Raw genomic sequence first — 26,643 nt, 5'->3', positions numbered from 1 at the left:
CAACACTGCCATAGATAGAATGATCCATCTAAAGATATATCTAAAGCACCAAACAAGACGTGTTCTAATTCTTCTCTGTGAAGAAACAGACCAATTAAAATAAATGATAGTAGACTAATGAGTTTTGTAGACACAAACTTTTCCGCAAGGTAAAAAGAAAACGTTTCCAATAGAATCTTAAACTTGTAGTTCGTACCAAAGTGAAATTGAAAATGCAATGAGTAAAAGAAGAGATAAAGGGAGCTTGTGCAAAAATAAGCACCCAACCAAATCAAACAATCACTTTGATAATACTCTCTTGACTTCAGATGGTCTTTTCTTTAGCTATCTCACTGATCGGATCAAATCAAAGGGGAAGAAGGTGGAACTCGTGGGACATGAAGTCCTCACTTGGCCTGTAGTATTTGTCTGGGGAGTATAACCGCAGGTTAGAGACCTGGCTCGTGTATAGGCATGCAAATCTCTCCACCTACATTGAAAAATAACATGAAATCAAATTCCCGTACAAAGGCAAAAAAAACTATAACCGTTACATATATATATAAAACGTTATTACCTGGTGAGCAAATCTAGAACTTTGGTAACCAGTTTTCATTAATTGCCCCCAGACATTGTGAAACTGCAGTAACCAAAAAACCAACAACATGAGCATTGGAACTTTAAACTAGTTGTTTTACACTGACACACTCTACATGATTTTTACCTTTTTGTGGCTTTCTCTTTGAGCTTCTTGAAGATTTAGTCGTACTTCATCTCTTTTACACTGTTGAATCCCACCCAAAAAAAAAACATTAATTATTAAATGAATATGCAACTCTTGGAGATTAAGGAGTCCGTGCAAATCCTAACGTACCACTAAGTCCTTAACCGTTGATAGCATTTCCTGCTTGTCTTTCTCGTTGATATCTTCAAACCTGACACGATATATGATCTGGTTACACAAGCTTTCTTTGGTTCAAATTCTTATTTAAAGAAGACTTACTGCAGAGACCAGCTCAAGTGGTGGATCATGTCTTCCACTGAGTCACGCTCATTCCTCATCAAAATTAGTTCCTGCAAACCCAAAAATTTATCAGATAAGGAAAAAGCCTATTTCACAAAATCATATATTTTATAATGACAATATGAAGAGAGGGTCCATTCACCTTACGCGCGTTCCTAAGCTCCCACAGAAATTCAACCTCCTTTTCAAGTTCCGGTACAACCAGCATAGTTCTCCACCCTGAAGAATTAAAGAAAAAAATTAAACTACAAGTTTACTTCACAGAACAAAAAAAAGAAGTAAAAATCTATAACTGGCAAAGGAAACCTTACCGAGGACTTTTTTGCTGCGCAAGATGTCACCGTATATGTGATCGCCAACGTAAAGGACCTAATAAGATCGAATAAGTGACTGATAAATGAGACATGGCACGGTACATCCAGTTACTATAGAGGTTTATAGTGTGACAGTACCTGAGAACTTGACTCGATGGAGAGCAAATTGTGAAGATGACCAACATTTCCACCTTGGAAAACTTGACACGCTTTGTCTTTACTCTTCAGTGGAATTTTTGGTGAAGGATCTCCAATCTGTGAATCATAAAAAAAATATAAGTTGCAACATTTGGATAACTAGCATGTGAAAGACTGAACGAATGTCACAACTCGTGAAGTCTAACCTGAGCCATAGGTGTTCCATTGTCCGTATTGATCAGCATCCCTGACTTAAGTTCCACCTCAAAAAGGTTGGCACGGCTCTCCTCATGGAAGAAACCAGGTTTTGCACTTCACAAACATATATCCAATTCAGATAACAAACAAACGAGATTTAAAAAAAAAGGAATAATGCAAGAAACTAAAATTCTTCTATAATAGCACATATCTTATTGTTCATCACCATGACTTTGTTCAGATCATTAGACTAAAAAAGAAACTAAGAAAAAAAAATACCTGCCAGTGATCACAACATCAAAGTATTGGAGCCAGTCAAAGTTGCAAGTATCAGGACCATGTACAGTGCGGCCTCCACAGAGAAAGTTCATCACAATATTTGTGTAGTCCCACAAACTGCAAGAATGTCGTTAAAAAAATTCCTTTTAAAAACTATTATACAAAGACAGGTAAGAACAAAACAAATCACTAGTAATGAAAGTTTGTCTCACAACAAAGGTTTCTGTAACTCCCTATGTTCACATTTCTATTACAAGGGGCAGGGGAACAGGTTACAGTGGAACTTTAGAGCATATTGCCATTTTAAATATGATGCTGAATAAGCTGCATGCAGAGCTACAAAAGCCATACGTGCATAACAACTTTTACCATAACACAATGAAGTTTTAAGAACTATGTCATTAGCATTACCTATTGGTCACCAAGAATGTTGAGCGTCCGGAATCTCTTATCATTTTTATCAGAGGTACAATGGTAGCATCCTCGTTGATATACCTGAAAAAAGTAACAAGTTAAAAATCTATGATGAAAAAAGGAAAAAAGCAAGAGACAGTAATGAATATACCATCAGCCTTACTTATTAGGGTTCTTTGCCACCATCTGCTTCAAAGTACCATCACGGTGGCACATATCAACAGCAGACCGGACATCTTTATACATGCGAGCATAACTAACAGAATATAGAATATCATGAGCAATAACATATGCTTTCTTGGAGGCTATATAAGTGTAAGAAAACAGTAACGTATATGGAAGTTGTCTTACTCAACGTCCTTGGGGATTTTATCAGGGTTGTTATCTTTGAAGTCAACGAGTTGGGCAAAGAGATAGGCTTCGGCCAAAGAGAAGAGAGTGTCTATGAGAGCATAGTCAGGCTCATCAAAAGAATCTCGTACTAGGCTAGTGCCATAGACATCAACTTTTTCCTGCTTAGAGAGCTCCTTAAACCCATGGTAAGCCACCTTCACGTACTTATGGCGATCCATCTGAAACATGAGACAACAGTCAATTAGGAAACGAGGCAATAATTATTATAAGAGTCCAATCCAATACACGATATATACCTTTAAGATGTTTCCTTTCTTTTTGTCTAGAACCAACCCTCTAACCATATAGTTCCAATCAAATGTCCATTCCAACAGCTGTTTTTTGTAAACAACAACGAGTAAACAAAATTAATCAAACTTTTTCTACCGGTAACAAATTTAAAAACAGCAATAAAGTATACTAACCTCTCTTGGATACCCCAAATCGTATACCAACTTCCTGACAGTGCCTTCATATGCAAGGGACTCAAAAGTTTCGGACTTATATTGGGCCAGAGTATAGTCCATATCAAAGCCTACGGCAATGATATTCTTCATGTTCAAAGATCTATTGCAGAAGATCTGGTTTCTTACGTCGATTTTCTTTCCTCCTCCATTGGATGACCACTTATGGGGAGCTTCACATCCGTCCCTTGATCCCACATTTTGAAACTGCACCACGCTGTCCGTAAGACCACTAGCTCTTTGTTCTTCCATTGAACTTTTGAAACAGATATGACTTGTCCCTGAGAGTTGATCAAGTAAAAGAAGCGTCATTTTTGTTGTCCTTCAAATGAACTCGTCTAATATATAAAAATAGATGCAACACACAAACAAGGTATAAATTACATAGAGAATGTACATGCTCTATCCAAAAAAAATGATAGCAATAATATATAAAATCAATCACGGAAGAAGCAACTGGTTACTCAGAACCCACTAAGGCTAAATTTAGATGACACGTTTTCTAGAGAGAATACAAAAGTTTAGGATTAGTCAACACGGGTCATACAACACTAAGATTGCACCACTTTGATCCACTAGCACCGAAAAGGAAAAAAAAAATGTAACAAAACCTCCTGTAAAAACAATCCTTATTTGCTCGTTAAGATAGAACAAAAATTGCACCACGTAAACTCCTGATTTATGTTTCTTCCCAAGGGCTCCAGGAAATTAAGACCTAATTAATATTTGCAACTTTAACTAATTAAAGACGTAAATTTACCACAACTTCACTAAAATTCACGAGAAACACACTAATAGCAATATGTAAGAAAAATACTACTACCAAAAATATGGAAACCAAACACATTGTTGAGAAATCAATCATTGTGAAATCAATGAACTTTAGGTTAAATCAAACAAAAAAAAAATAACAACACAAAGTTTACAGAAACAAAAATTCCATTAAACACAAAAAAAAAATATACTAACCAGCAGAAGAATTGAGTAACTGTCTTTGTGCACAAGAAGAGAACAGAGAGACACAGAGAGAGAAATGACGCTTGTTGAGAAGCATGGTGATGGTGGATGATAGGGTATAAATAATATAGGCATGGAAAAAGAAACGACTAATATTCCCCAGAAAGAGAATACGGCGTCAAACAAGAAAAAGTAGATTTGAATATAAACGCTCAACATTTACCGATAATCCACCAACAATATTCATTCCGTCTCAGTTTGATTTATTTGTTTTTTGCTTTTTGTTTTATCAACTAGGTATTGCCGAAGAAGAGATTGCCACGTGGCGCATAAAGAGCAGAGGGAAAAAAGCGTGGTTGTGGCTTTCTGATCTCGGGCAGAGTTAATGGGCTTTAAACCTAGATAAACCGGGCCTTAAATCTAAATAAACCGGGCCTTAAAAATAAAGACCATTACGTAAACCTTATACACTTACTCCCCGTCTCCGCCATTTCTCCGTTCGTGTCAACCTCGCTCAACAACCGATCCCGGTTCATAGCTTCGGAGGTATTGCCGAATAAGAGATTGCCACGTGGCATAGAGATCAAAGGAAAAAAAAAGTCGTGGTTGTTGTTGCTTTCTGATCTCGGACGGAGTTAATGGGCTTTTAACCTAAACAAACCGGGCCTTAATTCTAAACAAACCGGGCCTTAAAAAACCATTATGTAAACCTTATACTTCTTCCCCGTCTCCGCCATTTCTCCGTTAGTGTAAACCTCGGTTCATAGCTTTCGCGTGAACACCACGCGCCGCCTGCGTAGTCTTGGTAACCTTTAATCCATGGCTTCGTCGTCCTCCATTCACGCTCGACTAGCTCTCGTAGCTCTACTCTCAGCGACTACTTTCTACTGCATCCACAAATACCGCCGCCTGAAACGTCTCAAAACCCTCTCCTTATTAAACCCTAGCACCAGAAGGGGGAAGATCTTCTTCATCTCCCAAACGGGAACATCCAAATCCCTAGCTCAGCGCCTCCACAAGCTCCTGGAATCGAACGGCATCGCGTTCGATCTCGTCGATCCAGCTAGCTACGAGCCGGAGGATCTCCCCAAGGAGACGCTAGCCATCTTCGTCGCGTCGACGTGGGACGGCGGGAAGCCGCCCAAGGACGGGGAGTTTCTCGTCGACTGGCTTTCGGAGAGCGCGGAGGATTTCAGAGTCGGATCGCTTCTTCTCTCCTGTTGCAGATTCGGAGTCTTCGGCGTCGGGAGCCGTGCTTATGGTGATGAGTATAACGCGGTGGCGAAGGAGCTGTCGAGGAGGATGGTGGGGTTGGGTGGAGCGGAGATGGTGCCGGTGGGAGAAGGTGACGTGGACGATGGAGAGTTAGATAGAGCGTTTAACGAGTGGTGTGATGGAGTGATTAGAGTTCTCAAGGGAGGCTCTGCTCAGGCTCGAGAAGCTAATGAGATTACTCAAAACGGTGTCGTTGAGAGTGAAGACGAATATATTGATACAACCGATGAAGAGGAGGAAGAAGATAGCAATGATATTGTTGATCTTGAAGATATTGCTGGAAAAGCTCCTTCTAGGAAGAACGGTGTTGTTAAGGTTACGAAACGTGGTGATGGGAAGAAGGAGATGGTGACTCCTGTGATTAGAGCTAGCTTAACGAAACAGGTATAGTTTTTTTTTTTGCTTTGAGATTTGAAGCAGGGTTGTTATATTGATTGCTAGAGAGTTTTCTGAAGTTATGTGTAACTTGTTGCAGGGGTATAAGATTATTGGTTCGCATAGTGGGGTTAAGATTTGTAGATGGACGAAGTCACAGCTTAGAGGGAGGGGAGGTTGTTACAAGCACTCCTTTTATGGCATTGAGAGTCACAGGTTCGATTTGAAAGTTTGTTTACATCTAGCCTTATGGTTGTAGGTTGTGATTTCTTATGTTAAGATGTATTTTGGGGTTTTGGAATATGCAAGGTGTATGGAGACAACACCTAGTTTAGCTTGTGCGAACAAATGTGTCTTTTGTTGGAGGCATCACACTAATCCTGTGGGGAAGAGCTGGCAGTGGAAGATGGACGATCCTAAAGAGATTGTGAAAGGTGCTCTTGATCTTCATACAAAGATGATTAAACAGATGAAAGGAGTTCCAGGTCTGCTTATATCTCCCTCCTTATTTTGGTTTGCAGATAATACATTCTGAAAAAAATCTCTGTCATGTCTCTGATGGTTTATGAGAATCCGTGGGTCAAGTTAGTGTCTGAATCCTATTTAGATATCTCATAGTTTATACATGTCATGATAGTCGTTTAGATCTTGGAAGTCAATAATAATGTGCGTGTTTTGGTTATTTGGTTGATTTGATTCCACCACTTAAGTGGATGTCAGATGCTGATGTTTTACTGGGGGGGATATGTTCTTCAGGTGTAACTCCAGAGAAGTTACAAGAAGGTCTAACACCAAGGCATTGTGCGTTATCACTTGTTGGTGAGCCAATTATGTATCCAGAGATCAATGCACTTGTGGATGAGCTTCATGGAAAGCGTATTTCCACATTCTTGGTTACTAATGCACAATTCCCTGAAAAGATTTTGATGATGAAGCCTATCACCCAGGTCCGTGGTGTCTATTTTGTACATGTTTTTTCCAGCTTTGAAGGCTCTTCATGCACTTAGAGGAACGAAGTTGCCTGACTCGTTAATCTTTGATATCTACAGTTGTACGTAAGTGTAGATGCTGCCACCAAAGAGAGCTTGAAGGCTATTGATAGGCCTCTCTTTGCAGACTTCTGGGAGCGGTTTATTGTGAGTATTTTAAAATAAACGTCTTATGTAATAACCTACGAAATGAAATTTGAATTACGGTAAATGTATATAATATCTGCTCCATTTGTATCTCAGGACTCCTTGAAAGCTCTCCAGGAGAAACAACAACGAACAGTGTACCGTTTAACACTCGTCAAAGGATGGAACACAGAAGAGCTAGAAGCTTATTTCAATCTCTTCAACATCGGGAAACCTGACTTCATCGAGATCAAAGGCGTCACATATTGTGGATCGTGAGTGTGTTTCACTTGTTCTCCATTCTTTTTATAAACAAGTCATTACATATGTTAATCGTATGGAAACATAAACAGATCTGCAACATCAAAGTTGACAATGGAGAACGTACCATGGCACGCGGATGTTAAAGCATTCTCAGAAGCTCTGTCTCTGAAGAGCAATGGAGAGTACGAGGTTGCTTGCGAGCACGCCCATTCTTGCTGTGTTCTTCTAGGGAGAACCGACAAGTTCAAAGTGGATGGGAAGTGGTTCACCTGGATCGACTACGAAAAGTTCCACGATCTGGTTAGTTAGTTAAACCAGATCAAACTCAAAATTCAAAATTTCATGCTAACTTTTACCGACACTCGTTAATGAATCCGTATAGGTGGCTTCTGGAGAACCGTTCACGAGCAGGGACTATATGGCGGAAACACCATCATGGGCAGTTTATGGAGCAGAGGAAGGTGGGTTTGACCCAGAGCAGTTGCGTTACAAGAAGGAAAGACATCATCACCCTAAACCACAAGCTGTTGTAGCTTAAGAGAGGAAGTAAGCTAATGTCTTTTTGTTATAAAGCCTTTGTTTTTTTGGTCAACTTCAGTGTTACAAGTAACTCCTGGAAAGACGTTAAGGTTTTGAAACCATATCAAACTGAATACTTATAATCAAGTTTTTGAATTTACCGGTTTTGAATTTTGATATTTCGATGTTAATCTTGGGACAAAGATGGTTTTGCACGTGAACACTTGCAGGGCCCATAATGCTTGCGTGCAATTCGATGTTAGTTTTTATTTTCTAGGTTCTTTGCTCTTAACTAAAGCAAGGATCATATTAAGTATATATAGCTTTGTTGTGGGTTTAGAGTAATAGACAAGTCGTTTTCACTAGCAATATCCATTGGTTTCTTAACTTATCTGTTAACCATGTGCATTTGCATCTTTTGTTATCATACAAAAATCCGAAAGCGACGTAACCATCAACTACACAACACATAAAAATATGCAACCTACTACAACTAAAACCCTATAAAGCATCATTACGAAACAATTATTTTTAATTAATTTCAAAATTCACCACTAACTTGTATTGTTTCCCCCATTATTGGTTATCTAAAACTTTCCAAAACTTGTGTTCTTGTTTTGAATTAACCGATTCAATAATCTAAAAAATTAAAAGGTCTTCTTCCCATGAGGGATTTTAATTAATTTATAACTCAACGATAGTTAATCCATGAACACACAACACAATATCAAAGACTCCAATGGTTTGGTAATATTAAGTTTAACCAGCTTTTCACCGGTGTGTTCTTCCTCCTGGACCGTCTATATGACAGCGGTGCAACCGTCTTCACCGTCATATCTGGCTTCTCCTCCTCCTCAGCTACTTCTTCACGTTTCCACTTTTGCCCTTCTTCCACGCTAGGGCTACTTCTAACCTTCTTCTTCTTCAGTTTCTCTCTGTTAACAATCTCAACTTGCTCGTCATCTTCTTCTTCTTCGTACTCGTACTCCTCGTAATCTTCGTCTTCTTCCTTCTTGGAATTTTCAGGACCCTCAAGATTCTTCCTCGGCCTTCCTCTTCGTCTCCTTGCCGTCTGAGACCCCAACAGAGATGAAGCTTCTCCTACCGTCGCCGTCACAGACGATTCTTTCTCTCTCTGAAACCTTTTCTTCCCCATCAGCTTATAATTTTTCAGTAGAATACAATTTTCTTGAATAGCTTATTTGTTTCTAATATCTTCAAGACCAAATATAAAAAAATATCTTCACGGGGCAATCAAATTTTCTCATGCTTTATTTGTTTTTTAATGTTATACAGACAGAAACAAAAGACAACAGTCTTCAATATCAAAAGTCACCCACTCTTTGGTGTTAGGATAAAACTTTCAGAAGAAAAAAAGTAGATTTTATGTTTGTCCATTGGTTATCTTTCCTTCTATAATATTATCCATCAATATAATCCATGTATGTCGACATATAAAACCAATATAATATACTGTATTATTTTATCCTTTAATGTTAGGGTTCATGCATTGTGTGTACTATAGTACCTAATTCTATATATTTTTTGAAGGAAAATTAGTTCTATATATATTCGTATATTATATGTATCAAAGATCAAATTGTATAGCTTCATCGACGGAAGTTATAAATCTAGTGAAGAATATTTGCAACCTTATCACTACTGGTTGCTAGCTGCAATTTGTGTGTTAGGTTTGACTTCTAATGAAAGTCCTTTTGATTTTGTTTCACATTTTTCTTTTTGTTAAAATTGTTTCACTTTATTAGATCTTATTTTAATTATCAGTTTTGAAATAAGGGAGACTGCATATATATATAATCACTTTTCAATTCAATATTAACTGAAAACGTATGTTTATCATGTGAGATTTATATCCAAAGCGTGAGATTCATTTCATTGAACACGATGATTGATGGTACAGTCAACGTATCCGTATGTAGTTCAAGAAACCATTATTCAACTTAAAATTTTTGTTTTAGAAATCAGAGCTTCTAGTTCTAATGGTAAAAAGCTTACAGTTGTGAGTACCGTCACCTGAGTTTGAATCTTGTCTACTGAAGAATTAACATTTCGGTATCGTCAGAGACAGATGACCGACACGTGGCGATATATGACTAGTCTGGATCACTTTTGTGGGTCAGGATATCTCTGTATAATTCAAAAAAAAAAAATTGTTTTAGAGAAAATGAAACGTTGTTGCAACCAAAATTTATAACTCCTAAGCAAAACGGCACGATGTCCACCTTTTTATCAAGAAAGATGTAAATTTAAACGCCCAACACTTGACCATAAAGGCCCAACAACCTGCAGTTTTTAATGAACGTCAAGACATTTCGCGTCGTTTTAGTAAAAGCGACCCGACGCGGTGTGTCTCGTAAACAGTGACTTTTTGTTGGTCCAAAGAAGAGGATAAGGATGATCACGTGATGGAAAGTCGTTCAGAAGAGCCCATCTCCTCTTCTCCCTGTTGGATCATAACAACGAGACATCTCAAACCTCTTCCCATCACTCTTCCTTTTTTCTTTTTCTCATTATATATAATAATCTTTTCCTCCTAATTAAAATACAAAATTATCCTCCATAAAGACAAAACCTTTCGTCGTTAATCCTCTGCCACGCGCCGAGCTCGCAATATAATGGAAATCTATGATCTACGAGAGATCTAATCAGAATCCTACTTGGCCACACATAAAGTTTCTATTTTTTGCTTTCCTTAATTTTGGAGACGCAGGCAGGAGGAGGAGGAAGATCAATGCTAATCACTAGTTTGTAAAAAATCATCAGATTGTAATTCTCTGGGCTCGTGGATGGAACCATCTCCTCGGTGAGCTTCCTCTCTCCTTTCTGCGGATTTTTCTGAGTTTTTTTTTTAGAAAATTCTATTTTTGTTTTGAAAAGAAAAGATAGTTCCTTTCTGATAGAAACGTAGTTTTAAAGCTTTAAAGTTTGTTAATTTGTTTTTTTTTTTCAACTTAAGATGTGATTTCCACATCTGTAAATTTTTGACCCATCTCTCTGTTTTTGGCAAAGTGATTAAAGTTTGAATCTTTACATTTCTTTCGTTACGATTTGGTTAATGAATGATTTCTATTTCACATCACATTAGGGATTGATTCTAGTACTTCTTAATTATGGAGGAGCCTTACGAGACACGCAACAACAACGGTGAAGCATATCAGATGGTTAGATATCATCAGGGCTACAACAGAACATCATCATCACCATTGTTGGATTTGAGAGTGTTCTATGTCAGAATCAGCAACTTCAAGGCGGATGATTCCACACCTGAGGTCCTCACCCTCACCCACATCCCTCTGGATCCTGACTCGCTCCTCGAGATCAACGGTGTTCGGTACTCTCAAGGAGTTTCCTCTCAGCTGAGGAGAGACCGTGTTGATAAGAGATCAGAAGCGGTTACTTTCATCAGCACAGACAATATCAGGCTATCTGGTAGCGTGAGGTTTGAGGTGTATGACAGAGATGAGCTTGTTTTGTCTGGGACTTTAGAGTTGTCTGGTAGTAATGGTTTCACAGGGGAGTCTGTTAAGCATGGCGTGAAGCGGTGGGGGATGAACTGTGAAGCTGAGATCACTGCAGGGTGTGGTTTCTTGAAGGAGAAGAAGAAACACATTGGTTGTTCTGAGATGTCATCATCTCCGTTGTTGCCGACTGTTGAAGTGTATGTCACTGGTTGCTTCTCGGGAACACCTATCATCTTGACCAAGACGCTTCAGCTTGGTTTTAGGAAGAAGATGCATAATAGAGTGGCTGCGTTAGATTCGATTCCTGAGTATGAAACCGGCGAGACTCATAAAGGCAACTCGTCTGAGCTTGATTTTCAGGTAATTTTTCATTTTGCTGTTTCATTGTATCAATGCTTTTTAAATAGTATTATAATGGTTTTTTGAATGCGTTACCTAGGATATGAGTCTGCTTGTTTCTTGGTACCAGCTCTTGATAAATGATCATGTGATGTATGGGGCCTGACATATTAATAGAAAGCTCTCTCTCTCTCTCTCTCTCTCTCTCTTGTCATGTGATCTTAATGTTTGAATTCTTATCCTCCTGTCTGCTACATTCAGTTCTTATGTGATTCATTGTGGTTATCACATTAGTGCCACAATATATCAACTTTAGTTTATGCATAGACTACTTACCAGGGAAGATGTTAACCTATTGAAGAATCAAATGTTAAGATTAACTTATGCTTGAAGGTTTTATTGCAGTTGACCTATTTGGAATGGTTCTTAGAACTCACTATAGGTTATTAGCTTCCCTTAAACTATATTAGTGTCTATAACTTCCACCTAAATATCATGGAGGTCTAAACACCAGTATGAGAATAAAAGTACTATTAGCCTCTATTCTACAAGTACTGGTTGAATGGCCATTGTGTTCTTTACTTGACTATCTCTATGAATGTATCTTTCTTATTTTCGTTTCAGAGAGCCATGTACCAAAACATATTCTTTGCAATGTTTTGTCCTAAGTATGGGAGTTTTTTAAAATTGTGTAGGCAACAGAATACGGAAACTATAAACAAGACTATGAAGGAGAATACGGAGACATGTATATGGGAAGAGAGTACGCAGATGTTGAAGATGGCGAAATGTCGTGGTTCAATGCTGGTGTGAGGGTTGGCGTTGGAATTGGTCTTGGCGTCTGTGTAGGTCTCGGCATTGGTGTTGGCCTTCTGGTGCGAACCTATCAATCAACCACCAGAAACTTCAGAAGAAGACTCATCTAGTAGTCTCACTTAAACTTGCCTCAAGCTTCTTGGCCTTCTCTGTCTCTCTCTCTAACTCCACTCCAACGCAAATCTCTAAACTTAATAGAGTTTAATAGCTAATACATTTGTGTAGTATGATAATCTTTCTTCATGTGTTTGTTTTTTTCTCTCTGTGTGCCTTCAAATTTTGAAAGAAACCATTCTCTTCTTCTTGGGTTTGTTGAGATTGATGATACTGAAAGAAACAAAGCTTGTCTTCTTCCTGTAAATAAATGCTTTTGAGTGTAAAGTATTATTGGAATCACTTATAACACCTGCAAGAGCTGCTTATAACACACAAATCCTTTTATTTAATCAAATACCGAGTCTAAATCTTACATCTCTGTGTCCTCTCCTCTAAGCATCAAGAGCTATCTTTATCTTTGTCCCCATTTGAAAAAGGGTTGGTTACAACAATACATAGCCTTTCAAAGCTAGTTTTAAGTGTTGGTTTGTATTGGCTCAGGAGCAATCTCAGCTCCAGAAAATCCACTGCTGGACTGCTGCTGGTGATTGTTGTTACTATGAACCAATCCCCAAAAGTCTGCAGTTTTAACATCGTCTTGGTTCATTTGCTTAGAGAACTCTTCATGGTTATACTGCAACAAAGCCTTCCCTCCAAACTCCGTTGGGAGGTTCTCCTCGTCGAAAAATGAGCTCATAAGCTCCACGCTTTCAGGGTTCTTCGGGTAAACAAACTTCACCTTGATGAATGTCTTTGCATCAATGAAGTACTTCACTATCTGCAGAACAACACACACACAACAAACACTCATCATTAACTAATGTTTTGTATAACTCTATGAGTCAGAATCAGTGATTTGCCTTCTAACCTTCCAGAATGCCTCAAAGAGCCTTGGAGGGTTATAGAGGAAAGCGACAGCTAGTCTCTCAGGGTAGTGATTCTGCAGTATGTTGATAGTTTCTCTAGCGGATTTGATAGGCACACTGGTGCTCAACGACCAGTCCGTAAAATCAATGAGCCAAGACATCTGTTCTTGATCCTCCGGAAGATTCATAATAGCATTCTCAATGAGATACACTAAATGTTTCATCTGGTTCTCCAAAGACTTGGTGTTCTGCAAGCCAGGTCTGAGGATAAGAACAGTTCTTCCACTTCTGTCATGGAATCCAGCTTTGTAAACCTTCCCAGTCTCACCTTCACCTGAAACTTCATCCTAGTGAAAAAAACAAACAAAGGAAGCCTTTAACTTGGTAAGTTTTGAGAGGAATCCAGATGTGTTTGATGGCTTACCCAACGGATCTCTTCAGGTTTGAAGGTTGATCTCCATTTCAGCGTCTCTTCAAGCATCTTCTTGGCTTTGCCAACGTTCCAGTTCCTAGCTTCAAGATATCTCTTGAGACAGGGATCTGAACAGTAGAGTGAACTCCTTCCAGAGAGCTCACCTATGAGAGTCTTGACCTCTTTGATCTGTGGATCATTAAGATCAGTAAAGAAATGATCTTTCAAGAATCAGTTATTCAGTTTATAAGTGAGAGTCATGGAAAGTTTGTACCTTTGCCTCTCTGAGAGCTGCTTCATTATTCTCTTGTTCAGCTTGCGAAGTAGTCTTGCGGCGAAACATTTTGAATAACACACTAGTGTGCAGTATCAAAATCTATTATTCATGAGGGAAGAACAGCACAGCAGAGAAGTCACAGACATGCAAATGGACACTAGACAAGAAATGTTCACTTGGTTCATGTGACTTGAATCACACAGACAAAGCATGACTCAGCTAACTAACTAGTTGGCTAACTAACACTACGCAAAAAAAAAAAAAACTAAGAATCAAGTGAAAGTTTTGAGTAAAGTTGTTGTTCAATCTCCTCCATCAAGAAGATCCATCAAATTTTCGGGAATTTTGGACCACAGAAGAATGAAAATTTCACAAACACAACAGCAAAGATCTAAACTTTAAGAGACAAAAAGGAAAAGAAAAGAGCGTACCCAGTAGTCGAGACGATCGAAGGAATAGCGAGAGAGATCGAGAGTGAGAGTGAGAGGTCCTCGTGAGTCGGAGCTGAATATGAAGGAAGCTCTGATTAAAATTGAGAAAAGTAAACGTAGTAGTAGTCTTCTTCTTCAAAAGCGGCTTTAGGACAAATCACAATTGGACAGAAACAAAAAAATATGTCTAAAATATCTACGGCACGTGCGACTCACGTTTATGTCTTGTAATAAAGAAAAAAGGAGTAGGTGTGGGGGATAGCTATCCGGTTCGGTTTGGATCTATTCGGATTTCGAGTTTTCCGGATTAGAAAATTTCAGCTCCATTCGAATATTTATAAATGTCGGCTGGAATTCGGTTCGAATTTTTGAAGGTTTGGTTCTGATTTGAATAATATGTTTAAATCTTTTTTGAAAATTAAATTCATTATATACTTTAAATTTTTCAAAATCTAAAAGCAAAATAATATATTATGCATAAATTTGAATAAAATATGTGAAAATATCTAAATTTAACATATAAATTGATTTGACTTGAATATTTAGACAGATAATCAATAAATATTTTAATTATTTTTGATGTTTTAAGTATTTTTTAGTTATTTTAGACATTTACTTTGATTGGTTTATATTATATTCTTTAAGAGCATCTCCAACCCATTGCTATTTTCACCTCTATAATAGCATTTAGAGATGAAATTGCTCCAACCCACCTCTATTTCTTCCTCTATAATAGAGATCTCTATTTTTTCCTCTATTTATAGAGGAAGAAATAACATTCCTCTATTTATAGAGGAAGAAATAACATTCCTCTATTTTTTACTCTATATTTTAGAGATTGCTATTTTAGGGGAATACATTGGAGCATATCTTACCTCTATTATAGAGTTTCCCTATTTTAGAGGTGAAAATAGCAAAATAAATTGGAGATGGTCTAAGTTTTGGATAATTTAAAATATCTTATATATTTTAGATATTTTTATAAGTTAAATCTTAAAATTAGTTAGTATATTAGATATATAAATCTATTTCGAATACATTCAAATACCCAAATTACTTCGGTTCAGATTCAGTTTTGTTTCTAAAGTTTAATAAAATCGGTTTAGATTCAATACTATTTTTTTGGATCGGATGCGGTTCGATTCAAACCCTATAAAAAGTATTGGCAGAAGCTTCACACATTACCACCGTGTCAACTACGCAGGCCAAAGAAATTATAGTTGGAGATGACCAAACCTCTTTAAAGATTTAGCTACCGTGGTTGAAACGTTAACCAATTTTGTAAAAAAATATACTAGTCTATATTAAAAATCATAAACATCTATATCATAGGATTTATTATTTTGTTAGGTAAAGTATCATTCATGCATATGTGTGAAGAGTTTTCTCATTACATTTATTGTTGAAGGGGATTACATCAGGTCCATAAATAACACCCTAAGAAATACACATTTATTTTGGGTCTTGAAGTAGGACAACCATGAGTCTTTGGGAGGCAAACCATGGCAATTATTCACAATTGAGTAATTTTAATTGTAAATTAGGCTCATTACTAATGACCAAGCCAACTACTTAAAACAGCCCCATAAAACTCATCCACTACCATTAAGACGAATGTACAAGGCAAAGCTCAGTGTTCAGAATAGGCACACACTGGTTCGCAAATCCTGACCACTTGAAAGTGTATGATGACTTCAATATATTCACATTCTCAAAAACCAGGAAACACACTGTTATAGTATATGGATATAAAGCTAAACACACATTTCAATAAGAAAACTTCATCACAAACACAACCAAATATAATTCGCATAACACAGTAAGTGAATACTCTCGTAACAAATCACAGACAAATCTACTAAACATCTCAATATCTCATATTCATTTATCGACCGACTAAAAGCTCACAGAAAACGAAACAAATTTCAAAATCAAAATATCATCAAGAAACATATTTGATTTCCAAAGAACTTTTCATGAATGTCAAGCGGAGATTATTGTCGTCAACATTGTAATAAAGTTATATCACCAAATCAAGAAACCAAAGCTGGTGATTGTCTTAATGACAAAGACTCAGACTCAAAACAAAAGTAAAAACAACAGTAGTAGCTTAGAAGAGAGTGTTGATCAACGTTGTTGGGAGAAGAGAGAACGGCTAACGATACCCATGGCTTCAATGTAACGATCAACGCATCTAGAGACGCAGCTACTCTCGCCACTGCTAAGGCTTGATCCTGGCTTTGTTACACATTTATCAAAGCATTTTCCTCTCAGTGTCTCTATCAACTCCTCCGCGTAAGCTTGTTGTAGCTGCGCCTGCACCTGTTCCATCAATGCTTCCGGAGATTGACCACTACCCATCGGCGGCGACGGAGATGAGAAATCCATGTTTTTAAATTCCAACTGAAATACAAAAAAAAACACCAAACAGTTTGGCAAACAAAAATATAATAAATCGATATTTTAAATACACGAAATGAGACACAGATCTAGAGATACCGGAAGACAAGAGTGCGGTGGAGGTAGACCGACTTGTTGTTGAAGGTTTTGTCAGGACCAGCGGAGGAGATGTTTTCTCTATCCCCTTATTAGGGTTTCGCTTTTTAACGGGCTTACCAAAATATTTATGTGGGTCGAATAATAGATTATTATTGGGCCTGTTTCGATTGAATTAGTATATAAATATTTGTTTTTTAATCTGTTTTTTTTTTTTGAGCTGGAAGATGAATTTATGTTGTTCAATTTTAAAATATATATATATATATATATATATATATTTTTTCAAATCTGAGTTTTTGCTCAATTTTTTTAATGTTGTTCAAATTTATTCAACAAAAGTTCGGGAACAAGCAATTTTGGAGCAAATATTAAGCTATTAAATAGTAGAGCTAGAAAAAATAATTCAATGTAAGTAGGCTTCGTCCCATTTGATCCACGGTGAAGTGAATGCGGGTCAAACGGTCTAAAATTTTCAAATTACGGATGCATATTGAGTATATCTTAGACAAAGTAGGTGTATGTTGTTAAATAAAAAATACAGATATCTCACAACAAATATTTTTTTTAAAAAAAAATTATTATATAAAATGAAAATTATAAAAAATTAATTATAAAATACATATATTTATATTATTTTAATAAAAATAAATAAATTATTGAAACTAATATTTATATTATTATTACTATTAGTGAAATATATGGATCAAAAATTTAACAAAGAAAATTGGTTAATTCACATGCTAACAATTAACAAACCAAGTGAGGCAGATTTGACCGTCAACCTATCAAGACGATATAACATGTACAAAATTTTATATATTCTGTAAATAATATGAGTTCATGAAACAACTTTGATTTTTACAACCTTTATAACAAAATTTCAGTTTCAACCTTTTAAAATATTTGTGTGATTTAAAGAATTTTCGAAGTGAGTTTATTGAGTACCCCTTTAGATATCTAGAATTTCAGTTTGCCAAACACATACATGATGGGATAAGTTATATCAAAATATTAGTGGTCTAGGACAAAGTCTTAAAATCACATTTGTAATAAATCATTCGGACTACATGAATACACACTGAGCTGAAGGTTTACTTTGAACCAGCTTATGAGATAATGAAGATCCGATCAATCCATTTTGAATATGTATTTTGACTTCATAAATTGATACTCTCTAGAATCTACAGGATAACTTCGAGAGAATGAATCTGGATTACATAACTTCGAGAGTTCTGAATTTGCATCACATGAATCTGCCAAGATCAAACCTCGACATAGTGAACACTACAAAACCTCTATAGTCCTTTTAAGATGTTACTCTTAACGTGCTTTTGCCTTATTGAAAGGTAGTGTGTCTAACTGAATAAATTGCTTTGGTTCATATTGGTTAATATTGGGCAATTACTTCTAGCCATCTTATGTCATTTCTATCGCCTTGTGTAACTTTTTGTTGCAGTATATATATTTCCAGTTCGTTACTTTAGTTAAAGGTCCTTTCCCTAAAATAGATGAGACAAAAAGTAAAAGATGATAGTAAAACAATGGTAGTTTATCAACTCAGTTATCATGATCATATCCATTGGACTATCTTCTCCGATCAAATTGCAACTTAATCAGTTGACTAACAAGAAATAAAAAGCTCACGCGGCAATGGTCTATCTAGACTTTCCGGATATAACAATACCTTTACTGTAGCAATTTATACACGACCCTAGTTACAGCAGATTAGGATTACATCAATGACAAGAACAAAAGTGAAAACATAGGTAGCTCAGAATTTTTTGCACCAGTCAGATCAAAGATTGAATAATCTCATATGTCCAGACATAATAGAAGCAAATTCATCATGGCAAATATCAATTAAACACATAAACCAAACAAAGAGACAATACTCAGAGAAGCTACAAAGTTGTAGCGAAGGCAGACACGTCTACATGGCATCAATTCAGACCGCCCGTCTGCTTATCTCATCACTGTATGATCCGAATACAAAACCACAAGAAAATAAACTATTCAAATTCGATTAAAAAAAATCATGGCATCAGATAATAAGCGGAGATTGTTTGTCAACACTATTATTCTGTGATTTAAGCACAAGTAATCAATTCATCATCTGCCATAAAATCTAAAATCCCTAAGCTAAAAGAGAAATTTCGGTCGATTCATTTGACGCCAAAGCAAGAGAAAAATATGCAATGGGTTGGTAAGATAACCATCTCAATCTCTGCACCCGTTCTTAACATCTCTACCATTCTTTGTGATTTTACTCATCATGGGTAGAAACGTGGGTAAACAAATGCATTTACATCAACTAAACTAGGGAAAAACTTCAAACAACATAATCTTATAAACATACCGATGTTTCATGAACACACAAAGAAACCAAACTAATCAATAAGTGTAGGAAAAAAGAAACTGCGCTAGCTGTTCTGTAAGAATTGGGATTTATCGTTATTTATATAGCGGAGATCCTTTTGTTTCTCGTGATCTAGGGTTTCGGCTTTTTAAAACCGACTTAAGGTATCATTCTAATGGGCTGGATAATAATAATCCGGCCTGTTTAAGGGTGGCCCATTAGGATACTTCTTAAAGGCCCGCGGAGAAAGCTTCGCACTTTTCTTTACAGACAAATAGAGGCGCGAAAATCAAAATAATTTGGCGGCAAAATCGTCGATCAATATCTCTACTTCTCCTTTTCGAACAAACACAGATCCATTCGCCACCGTTTTCAATTCTCTATCACTTAAACCGGAGGTTAACAATCGGAGATGGATAGCGAGAAGCAGCTTTCTCCAATCGGAGGATCGAGTGTCCCGGTTCCGAACAGGATGCTTAGGCTATTGAAGAAGGCTACATCGATCTCCGATCTATGTCCTGGTTCTAGAGAAGCCGACGGTGAATATTTGGGGAAGGATGGAATCGAAGAAGACGAGATGCGATCTGATTTAGAGGGTTTGGGTGTGGAGGATGGAGTTAACGCGAGGAAGGCTCTCGACTTCGATTCCGTGCCTGAGATTAGTCCCCCGATTGAAGATCTGGGCGAGAAAACTGAAGAGGTAATCTCTGAAATGGAAACGAGGGAGGAAACTAAGGTTTCGGAATCGAGTGTACCTGAGATCGATCCCGCATCTGAGGAAATGAGCGAGGAAGGCGAAGAGGAGATCCCTGAAATGGAAGCTAGGGTTTCGGAATCGAGTGTGCCTGAGATTGATCCCGCGATTGAGGAATTGGGAGAGAAGAGTGAAGAGGAGATCCCTGAAATGGAAGCGAGAGAGGAAACCTTGGTTTCGGAATCGAGTGAAGCTGAGGAATCGGGGGAGAAAGGCGATGAAGAAGTCGTTGAGATGGAAACAGAAGAGGAAATAATCAATGTTTGGGGATCGAAGGGAGTTAGAAAGAAGCGATCAGTTGTTTTCGAGGCCAGTGATAGCCAAGGAAAGGAGACGAAGAGGAGCAAGAAGAAGACTGTTGATTTTGATGAGCTGCCTGCTTCCATGAACATGACCAAGAAGGTAGCTCTCTCTAGCTTCTTAGTATTCGATTATTTGTTTTCTTCTCCTGATTTAATGTTTTTTTTTTCTCTTCTCGTAGGAAAGAAGAGAGTATCTTGACCAGCTTCGTGCAGAAAACCAGAGACTCTTGCGAGGTAACGACTCTTATCAAATACACTACTTTATCATAGAACTTAACTTCTTTTTTTGTGTGACAATTGTCTCTTGATTGGTGCTGGTCTAGAAACTCGGGATGCTGCCTTTGAACCCGTCCCTCTTGTGCGTAAGCCCATTTCGTCTGTCTTGGAGAAGATTCGACGAAGAAAAGAGGAGATTTCTAAGCAGTGAGTTTGATGTTTTTCCTTGGCTACTGTCCTACTTATCGCCGTCTTAGTTAGTAACAACGTTTGAGTGCTAATCATCTACGCTGTTGACAGATTCCTTAGCAGGAAGAAGTCTAAATCGAAGGACATAGATGACGGGCCTTATGGGGAGGATGTGAATGATTTTGAGGAAGTTGTAATGGAAGAGAAGAACGAAGATGTGAATTTGGAATTTACAAGCAACCAAAACCCTCAAGGAGGAGATTGCTTGGAGGACTCTGCAGGTCCGGTGGGGAAGTCAGACAGTCCGTCTAACAAAAAATCTGAAAGTAACTCTACTCATCAGGTGAGTCCCCTCATTGTTAGATCCTTTTGCACAAACAGGGAGTTGTTTTCTGTTTTGTTGATTTGATTTCGAGGTCCTTGATTAAAGTTGTGTGAACTGTAACTGTATATCCTGCAAATTCATGTTACTCTGTTAACTCTTACGTGTATAACAATGTGAACAAGTCATTTCAGTCCCAGTTTGCAAATGCTAAGTTTATGCAGTGGTTCAAAAGCTAGTATTATCAAAGCTGACTCTGTTTTTTTTTCTTTTGGTTAGGATCCATCTTTGCCCTCACAAACAACTAATTTTGGAGAAGAACTTCAAGAGAAGACATCAACCAGATCCGTGGAAGAAGTGATGACACCACCGTCGGTACCTGCCAATAACCTCAAACGGAACCCATCTCCAGCCCCTGACAAGTGAGTCTCTCTTTAGATCTGGTTACATGCGGAAATATAATTCGATATAACACTCTACATGTTCGTTGGTCTGATCTTGGAAAGCTTCATATAACACAGTCTTCAGTTTTCATAATATTCATTGGACAGATCTTAGTGTGAGTACATGAATCGCTTATTTTGTGCCATAATCAGCAAAGGCAATGGTCTTATAGAGTTCAGTTGCATTCTGTATTCTTATGCTTTCTTTCTATATAATAACTAATTCACATCTGCAGTTCTGAAGAAGCAGAGTACACTAAGGAAAGTTCTGATCATGAGACCCTTGATTCATCTGCTGGAGACCCTGTTAGAAAGTTTATTGATGAGGTTGCTGAAGAGGAAGATGACAGCGACAACGATTTACTCCGGTTCGAAGATGATGATGATGAAGACGAGGACGAAGAAGATGACGATCTCAGGGATATGATTGCCAGTCAATTCAAGGAAGATCCAAGTGACAAATATAAACGTAATGAACTGCATCAGAAGTGGCTTGAGCAACAGGATGCTGCAGGGACAGAGAAGCTCTTACATAAGCTAAAACGAGGTTTGCAGCAGGACGAAACATCATTGTTTGAAGATGAAGACGATAACGCTGATGATGAAAATATGGCTGAAGATGAAGAAGTGACAAAACCTGAAGCCAGTGAAGACGAAAACGAAGAAGATCCGAGTCATGCAACTTCCATGCGAATGAGGATAAAGAAAATAAAAGAAATGATCCCTTTAATGTTCACAGATAAAGATGACGTTTATGTGTCATCTGACGATGAGGAAACGGAGAAGAAGCTCATGCAGCAGCGATTGTACAAGAAAAGATTGGTAGGTGCTCCACATTTTATCACTTTTCCATCATACCTCTATATTCTGAAGACTGAAAATCTTTGTTTAATATTGTCGCTTGTGGCTACCCCATGAATCTAAAAACTATTGTCTGGCACAGGAGCAAAAGGCCAAGCTTTCATCATCTACCGGGAATGAAAACTCTGAGGAAATTCTTCGCCACATCAAGAAGCCTGAGATAGGAAAGAAAGCAAAAACTACTTGTAAGATACCACTCAAGTTTCTCCCTCTATAAGTAATCGTCAGTTGAGTTCTATTGCTTATAACCACTTTGATTAAACTGTCCTCAGCTTTTAAAGATAGGGCACTCATGGGAATAAACAAAAACCCCGCTGCATCCAAGGTATATATAAGCCTTCAGCTACTTTCATGTACCAATAAAGTTCGTCGAGAGGTTACTGTTTAAGAAGTATTGCATCTTATGCCATGAATCTTTTGCAGTCATCGTTCTTGGGTAAACTTACAAAGAGTTCTATATCAGAAGGATCTCGCAAGCGCGGGTCAAACGTTGTCCGTGGCTATATATTCGAACGTGATGACAGTAACAACAAAAGCTCAAACTCAGTGCCAGAGGAACCTTCAGTTCCAGAGACGGTAAAGCTCTCTCTACTAAATTGTCACAACATCCCATCAAGGTTTCTGGTGCACTCGTAAATATATTTCGCCACAACATTTACAGATTGTTCAAGAAAAGAGCCGACCAAGAAGAGCTCCAGCAAAATTCACCGCCTCACAGTCACAGGAGAGATCAACAACTTCACCGGCATCAGCGGCAGAGGAGAAGAGCACGAGGCAACGAACAACATTGTACGAGATTCTAAAGATGTCTTCAAAGAAAACTAGCTTCACTTCAGGGGAGACGGTGATAAGTAGCAGCCACACTGAGTCTATATTTGCTGCCTTCAAGCTGGATACGAAACCACTTAAGACAAATCCACAAGTAAACACCTTCCTCCTCTTATCGAATCTATTCTTGTAAAAGCTGTTCTTAATTTATTTTTCATTGTTCCTTGACTGTTTTTGATCTAACGAATATTTAACAGGCACAGAGATGAAGTCAGTTAAAACGTCTTTTTGAAGAGAACGGTGGCAATTAATCTGCACGTGTGATGAACGTGAATCACTGGATCATGTCGCTGTGTGTTTATATGGCAACTACTCACGATGGTGGTAGGACCGTGCGGTTTGGCCTTGTCTTAATCAGATTAAAGTCTTCATTTCTCAAAAGTACATAACTTGTGCTGTAACTACAGTGATTATAGTGGGAGATTTAGATCATCCATCGTAGTCATTCGAATCTGTTGGATTGGGTTTACTATCTAAAGTTTTGTTTTATATAATTCAATATATTCCAGCGAATACTGTTTTGAAAGGTCTAACAGTAATTCAAGAACTGACATCAATAGTTTTAACATGGTGACATCATGAACTTGGAATGTAGAGTGAGATCAAAGAAGAAGATTCAAATAGAGCCTGTAGCGTTACAAGCAATCAAAGGCTATCTTGTAGCCAGCCAAGAGAAAGTCTTTGTGTACAATGTTCGACTCAACACTACGTACGAACCACAGGTCCTCGGAGATGAAGTATGGTGGTGGGCCAGGGCTTGATTCAGCTGGGGTTTGGTAATAGAAGAGAGAGCTTTGTTTGGTACTAATAAGACCAAAGTGAAAAGACTTTTTTATTTGTTAACGGTCAAAGCTTGGAATTTTTTTTATCTTTTATAAAACATCTGTTTGAATCTTACTGTAAATCTCAAGATTGATTGAAAATGATTTTTTTTCAATATTATAATTTCAATATCCAATAAATGAAACTAAAGGAGAGAGAGAGAGTGAGAGACAACAATGGCAGTGCCCTTCGTCTTCTTCCTCTTTCTCTTCCTTCTCATCTTCAGATTCGTTTACACTAATCTATGGATCCCATGGAGACTCCAATCTCATTTCAACAAGCTGCACTTAACCGGACCTCGTTACCGTTTATTCACCGGAAACTCGTCGGAAGTTACCCGTTTAACAACCGAAGCGAAGTCAAAGCCGATACCGTCCGGCGACAACCCTCACGAGTTCGTACACCGCGTGGCGCCTCACTACCACAACTGGTCACGCGCCTACGGGAAGACTTTCCTCTACTGGTTCGGTACCAAACCGGTGGTTGCCACGTCGGATCCGAAACTAATCAGGGAAGCTTTGAAGAGCAAGTCGTTTGATCGTATCGGACACAACCCTTTGTCTAAGCTTCTTTACGCTCAGGGCCTTCCTGGGCTTCGAGGTGATCAATGGGCTTTCCATAGAAGAATCGCTGTTCAAGCTTTCACCATGGACAAAGTCAAGGTACAACATCAATCAATCATATGGTTTGGTTGTGAATTTGTGATCAATGTTCTAAAAACTGGTCTAGTTGACTCCTTCTAGTGCTAAATCAATAGCCGAAATGATTTTCTTAAAATGATTTTATCATTCAGATTGTTTTAAACTTTCTAAATCGGGTTTATATTGATTTAAATTCGTTTAAAGCAATCTAATTTGTTTAAGCTTTTAGTTCAAATCTATAAATTTGTCTAGTTTTTTGTATATCTAGTTTTTATAATTCATTAAAATAATTTATAACTAAATCTAAAAATTAAAATATCTACTATTAATGTAAAATTTATAAAAAAAAAATAAATCAATAATTTGTCAATGACTGTCCTTCTAAACTCCTAATAATCCATCTAGTGGTTAATGCTCTTAAAAAGCAACTAGCAATTTTTTGAACATTAGTTGTGAATAAAAGCTGAGATTTTCATTACAGAGGTGGGTGCCGCAAATGGTGGCAAGTACTAAGATGTTTATTGAGAAATGGGAGGAGATGAGAAACGGAGAAGAGGAGATTGAGCTAGATGTACACAGAGAGGTACACAGTTTGTCTGCACATATGTTATCAAGAACAGCTTTTGGTAACAACGTGGAAGAAGGGAAACGAATCTTTGCCTTGCAAGAGCGTATGATGCGTCTCTTCTACCTTGTTCGATGGAGCATTTACATCCCTGGGTACAGGTAAAGTCTTCTAGGGACACTCTCCGCTAGTTCATAGAGAGAACAAGTTTTAAACTTAATGCTTCTGGTTTATAGATTCTTGCCTTCCAAGACTAATAGAGAGATATGGAGGATTGAGAAACAAATCCGTGGTTCTATCTTGGGACTCATCGAGAAAAACAAAACAAAGGACGCGGAGATAGCAGGAACTCTTCTTCAGGCTTTTATGTCTCCTTACGTCAATCAGAATGGTCAAGAAGAGAGGCTTGGGATTGAAGAAGTTATAGATGAATGCAAGACTTTCTACTTTGCAGCTAAGGAAACAACTGGTGATCTCATGACTTGGGTGTTAGTCCTCTTAGCTATGCATCAAGAATGGCAAAGCATTGCTCGAGAAGAAGTTAACCGCGTCCTTGGACCAACCGGGTTACCCACTCCAGATATCTTACAAGATCTCAAGATAGTAAGTCATTAACTTAACAATGGTTTTGTAAGAGAAACTGATTCCTAATCTTTATAACAGTTAGGTATGATAATCAATGAGACACTCAGGCTCTACCCTCCAGCGATGACACTAAACCGCGACACACTTAAGAAAGCTAAGCTCGGAAGCCTCGAGATTCCTAAAGGAACTCAACTGTACTTATCGGTTGTCGCGATGCACCACGACAGAGACGCATGGGGAGATGACGCGGAGGAGTTTAACCCGGGTAGGTTCGAAGACACCAGGAAAGAATCAGCTCTGCTTGTGCCGTTTGGGTTAGGGGTGAGGACTTGCGTGGGACAGAACCTCGCAGTGGTTGAGGCCAAAACGGTTCTTGCTACGATCTTGAGGCATTACAATTTCAAGTTGTCTCCGAGTTATGTCCATGCTCCTGTTTTGTTTGTGACCTTGCAGCCTCAAAAAGGTGCTCATCTTCTCTTTAGTAGGATTTAAAGTTCTTAAAAAAAATGATTATGAAGATTGTACCGGTTTGTATCTCGGTTTAGTGTTGAGTGTTGACTCATTTGAATCTTCCTTAGGGCTTATGCCTTTAATAATACTTGTTATGCAAGAAACAAGGTAGTCTGGTTTCATCTGTGGTTATAATTTCTTAATAATGAAATTATTATAATTATTCACGAATTTGTCTAATTTCATTAATTATTATAATTTTTCTGTACCATGAATATTTTTGTAACCTTATGGTCTTTAGCCTAACTGACCAAACATGCATTATCTTCTGACCACAAAAAAAAAAAAAATTAGAGAGAGACAAAAAAAGAAAGCAAGGAGAG

General features: G+C 37.8%; 8 protein-coding genes, 2 long non-coding RNA genes and 1 other non-coding gene across 17 annotated transcripts; 5 read left to right on the top strand and 6 right to left on the bottom strand.

Moving 5' to 3' along the window:
• Positions 1-94: 94 nt before the first annotated feature.
• On the bottom strand, positions 95-8,550 carry LOC103831978 (5'-nucleotidase domain-containing protein 4). Of its 2 annotated transcripts, none has more exons than XM_018653136.2 (16): positions 8,473-8,550; positions 3,165-3,484; positions 2,997-3,074; positions 2,698-2,918; positions 2,510-2,602; positions 2,344-2,427; positions 1,933-2,049; positions 1,662-1,767; positions 1,456-1,572; positions 1,315-1,372; positions 1,146-1,222; positions 983-1,053; positions 854-914; positions 704-763; positions 557-619; positions 95-469 (listed from the first exon to the last, which is right to left on the bottom strand). In XM_018653136.2, exons 2-16 carry the CDS (start codon positions 3,453-3,455, stop codon positions 347-349), a joined length of 1,620 nt encoding a protein of 539 aa, XP_018508652.1. In that variant the 5' UTR covers positions 3,456-3,484; positions 8,473-8,550; the 3' UTR covers positions 95-346. The 2 variants fall into 2 exon arrangements, with proteins under 2 accessions (XP_018508652.1, XP_009106176.1); XM_009107928.3 differs by lacking the exon at positions 8,473-8,550 and adding an exon at positions 4,173-4,832 and having other exon boundaries at positions 123-469.
• Positions 4,878-7,887, top strand: LOC103831979 (S-adenosyl-L-methionine-dependent tRNA 4-demethylwyosine synthase). The gene is made up of 8 exons (XM_009107929.3): positions 4,878-5,819; positions 5,911-6,026; positions 6,120-6,295; positions 6,567-6,757; positions 6,860-6,946; positions 7,043-7,200; positions 7,279-7,489; positions 7,572-7,887. The coding sequence occupies exons 1-8, from the start codon at positions 4,980-4,982 to the stop codon at positions 7,725-7,727; spliced, it is 1,935 nt and encodes a 644-aa protein (XP_009106177.1). The 5' UTR covers positions 4,878-4,979; the 3' UTR covers positions 7,728-7,887.
• Positions 7,554-10,122, bottom strand: LOC103831981 (protein FAM50A). 3 transcript variants are annotated; one of them, XM_033275841.1, is made up of 3 exons: positions 9,952-10,122; positions 8,473-9,856; positions 7,554-7,802 (listed from the first exon to the last, which is right to left on the bottom strand). In XM_033275841.1, the coding sequence occupies exons 2-3, from the start codon at positions 8,862-8,864 to the stop codon at positions 7,790-7,792; spliced, it is 405 nt and encodes a 134-aa protein (XP_033131732.1). In that variant the 5' UTR covers positions 8,865-9,856; positions 9,952-10,122; the 3' UTR covers positions 7,554-7,789. The 3 variants fall into 3 exon arrangements, with proteins under 3 accessions (XP_033131732.1, XP_033131733.1, XP_018508654.1); XM_033275842.1 differs by having other exon boundaries at positions 7,744-8,000; XM_018653138.2 differs by lacking the exon at positions 7,554-7,802 and having other exon boundaries at positions 8,349-9,856.
• A 114-nt stretch (positions 10,123-10,236) lies between these two features.
• On the top strand, positions 10,237-12,650 carry LOC103831977 (uncharacterized protein At1g01500). The gene is made up of 3 exons (XM_009107927.3): positions 10,237-10,532; positions 10,815-11,550; positions 12,225-12,650. The coding sequence occupies exons 2-3, from the start codon at positions 10,840-10,842 to the stop codon at positions 12,453-12,455; spliced, it is 942 nt and encodes a 313-aa protein (XP_009106175.1). The 5' UTR covers positions 10,237-10,532; positions 10,815-10,839; the 3' UTR covers positions 12,456-12,650.
• Positions 12,651-12,758: 108 nt separating this feature from the next.
• Positions 12,759-14,659, bottom strand: LOC103831975 (phosphatidylinositol transfer protein 3). Of its 3 annotated transcripts, none has more exons than XM_009107925.3 (5): positions 14,428-14,659; positions 13,994-14,095; positions 13,732-13,908; positions 13,310-13,654; positions 12,759-13,219 (listed from the first exon to the last, which is right to left on the bottom strand). In XM_009107925.3, the coding sequence occupies exons 2-5, from the start codon at positions 14,060-14,062 to the stop codon at positions 12,917-12,919; spliced, it is 894 nt and encodes a 297-aa protein (XP_009106173.1). In that variant the 5' UTR covers positions 14,063-14,095; positions 14,428-14,659; the 3' UTR covers positions 12,759-12,916. The 3 variants fall into 3 exon arrangements, with proteins under 3 accessions (XP_009106173.1, XP_009106174.1, XP_018508653.1); XM_009107926.3 differs by having other exon boundaries at positions 13,994-14,075; positions 14,428-14,621; XM_018653137.2 differs by having other exon boundaries at positions 13,994-14,153; positions 14,428-14,563.
• A 1,705-nt stretch (positions 14,660-16,364) lies between these two features.
• Positions 16,365-17,071, bottom strand: LOC103831974 (mitochondrial import inner membrane translocase subunit TIM13). Of its 2 annotated transcripts, none has more exons than XM_009107924.3 (2): positions 16,927-17,071; positions 16,365-16,830 (listed from the first exon to the last, which is right to left on the bottom strand). In XM_009107924.3, the coding sequence occupies exon 2, from the start codon at positions 16,813-16,815 to the stop codon at positions 16,555-16,557; it is 261 nt and encodes an 86-aa protein (XP_009106172.1). In that variant the 5' UTR covers positions 16,816-16,830; positions 16,927-17,071; the 3' UTR covers positions 16,365-16,554. The 2 variants fall into 2 exon arrangements, with proteins under 2 accessions (XP_009106172.1, XP_033131731.1); XM_033275840.1 differs by having other exon boundaries at positions 16,365-16,838; positions 16,927-17,043.
• LOC117126773 lies at positions 16,830-17,660 on the top strand. Its single transcript, XR_004449583.1, has 2 exons — positions 16,830-17,115; positions 17,266-17,660. It is a non-coding gene; the product is annotated as an uncharacterized LOC117126773 (long non-coding RNA).
• Positions 17,661-18,548: 888 nt separating this feature from the next.
• LOC103831973 lies at positions 18,549-19,419 on the bottom strand. Its single transcript, XR_625927.3, has 2 exons — positions 19,283-19,419; positions 18,549-18,899 (listed from the first exon to the last, which is right to left on the bottom strand). It is a non-coding gene; the product is annotated as an uncharacterized LOC103831973 (long non-coding RNA).
• LOC117126996 lies at positions 18,961-19,047 on the bottom strand. The gene has a single exon (XR_004449756.1). It is a non-coding gene; the product is annotated as a small nucleolar RNA R16 (small nucleolar RNA).
• Positions 19,420-19,464: 45 nt separating the features above from the next.
• Positions 19,465-23,727, top strand: LOC103831972 (RNA polymerase II subunit 5-mediating protein homolog). Its single transcript, XM_009107922.3, has 11 exons — positions 19,465-20,438; positions 20,518-20,572; positions 20,662-20,761; positions 20,855-21,086; positions 21,345-21,487; positions 21,745-22,330; positions 22,452-22,554; positions 22,642-22,694; positions 22,793-22,945; positions 23,031-23,291; positions 23,395-23,727. The coding sequence occupies exons 1-11, from the start codon at positions 19,695-19,697 to the stop codon at positions 23,404-23,406; spliced, it is 2,442 nt and encodes an 813-aa protein (XP_009106170.1). The 5' UTR covers positions 19,465-19,694; the 3' UTR covers positions 23,407-23,727.
• A 420-nt stretch (positions 23,728-24,147) lies between these two features.
• On the top strand, positions 24,148-26,491 carry LOC103831971 (cytochrome P450 734A1). The gene is made up of 4 exons (XM_009107921.3): positions 24,148-24,681; positions 25,142-25,386; positions 25,462-25,828; positions 25,889-26,491. The coding sequence occupies exons 1-4, from the start codon at positions 24,196-24,198 to the stop codon at positions 26,300-26,302; spliced, it is 1,512 nt and encodes a 503-aa protein (XP_009106169.1). The 5' UTR covers positions 24,148-24,195; the 3' UTR covers positions 26,303-26,491.
• Positions 26,492-26,643: the final 152 nt, after the last annotated feature.

This window comes from Brassica rapa, chromosome A07 (genome assembly GCF_000309985.2).
Source record: "Brassica rapa cultivar Chiifu-401-42 chromosome A07, CAAS_Brap_v3.01, whole genome shotgun sequence".
NCBI lineage: Eukaryota > Viridiplantae > Streptophyta > Magnoliopsida > Brassicales > Brassicaceae > Brassica > Brassica rapa.
This window is presented reverse-complemented; position numbering and strand designations above follow the sequence as displayed.

Coding starts and splice junctions, on each gene's coding strand:
- LOC103831977 (XM_009107927.3), top strand. CDS start 10,840: ATGGAGGAGCCTTACGAGACACGCAACAACAACGGTGAAGCATATCAG. Junction 11,551..12,224: donor CGTCTGAGCTTGATTTTCAG/GTAATTTTTCAT, acceptor AAAATTGTGTAG/GCAACAGAATACGGAAACTA.
- LOC103831975 (XM_009107925.3), bottom strand. CDS start 14,062: ATGTTTCGCCGCAAGACTACTTCGCAAGCTGAACAAGAGAATAATGAA. Junction 13,909..13,993: donor CAGCTCTCAGAGAGGCAAAG/GTACAAACTTTC, acceptor AATGATCCACAG/ATCAAAGAGGTCAAGACTCT. Junction 13,220..13,309: donor TCTTTGAGGCATTCTGGAAG/GTTAGAAGGCAA, acceptor GTTGTTCTGCAG/ATAGTGAAGTACTTCATTGA.
- LOC103831978 (XM_009107928.3), bottom strand. CDS start 4,257: ATGCTTCTCAACAAGCGTCATTTCTCTCTCTGTGTCTCTCTGTTCTCT. Junction 2,428..2,509: donor GTGGCAAAGAACCCTAATAA/GTAAGGCTGATG, acceptor TACTTTTTTCAG/GTATATCAACGAGGATGCTA. Junction 764..853: donor CAACGGTTAAGGACTTAGTG/GTACGTTAGGAT, acceptor GGGATTCAACAG/TGTAAAAGAGATGAAGTACG.
- LOC103831974 (XM_009107924.3), bottom strand. CDS start 16,815: ATGGATTTCTCATCTCCGTCGCCGCCGATGGGTAGTGGTCAATCTCCG.
- LOC103831979 (XM_009107929.3), top strand. CDS start 4,980: ATGGCTTCGTCGTCCTCCATTCACGCTCGACTAGCTCTCGTAGCTCTA. Junction 5,820..5,910: donor GAGCTAGCTTAACGAAACAG/GTATAGTTTTTT, acceptor AACTTGTTGCAG/GGGTATAAGATTATTGGTTC. Junction 7,490..7,571: donor ACGAAAAGTTCCACGATCTG/GTTAGTTAGTTA, acceptor GAATCCGTATAG/GTGGCTTCTGGAGAACCGTT.
- LOC103831981 (XM_018653138.2), bottom strand. CDS start 8,864: ATGGGGAAGAAAAGGTTTCAGAGAGAGAAAGAATCGTCTGTGACGGCG.
- LOC103831972 (XM_009107922.3), top strand. CDS start 19,695: ATGGATAGCGAGAAGCAGCTTTCTCCAATCGGAGGATCGAGTGTCCCG. Junction 20,762..20,854: donor AAAGAGGAGATTTCTAAGCA/GTGAGTTTGATG, acceptor CGCTGTTGACAG/ATTCCTTAGCAGGAAGAAGT. Junction 22,695..22,792: donor AAAACCCCGCTGCATCCAAG/GTATATATAAGC, acceptor AATCTTTTGCAG/TCATCGTTCTTGGGTAAACT.
- LOC103831971 (XM_009107921.3), top strand. CDS start 24,196: ATGGCAGTGCCCTTCGTCTTCTTCCTCTTTCTCTTCCTTCTCATCTTC. Junction 25,387..25,461: donor ATTTACATCCCTGGGTACAG/GTAAAGTCTTCT, acceptor TCTGGTTTATAG/ATTCTTGCCTTCCAAGACTA. Junction 25,829..25,888: donor TCTTACAAGATCTCAAGATA/GTAAGTCATTAA, acceptor TCTTTATAACAG/TTAGGTATGATAATCAATGA.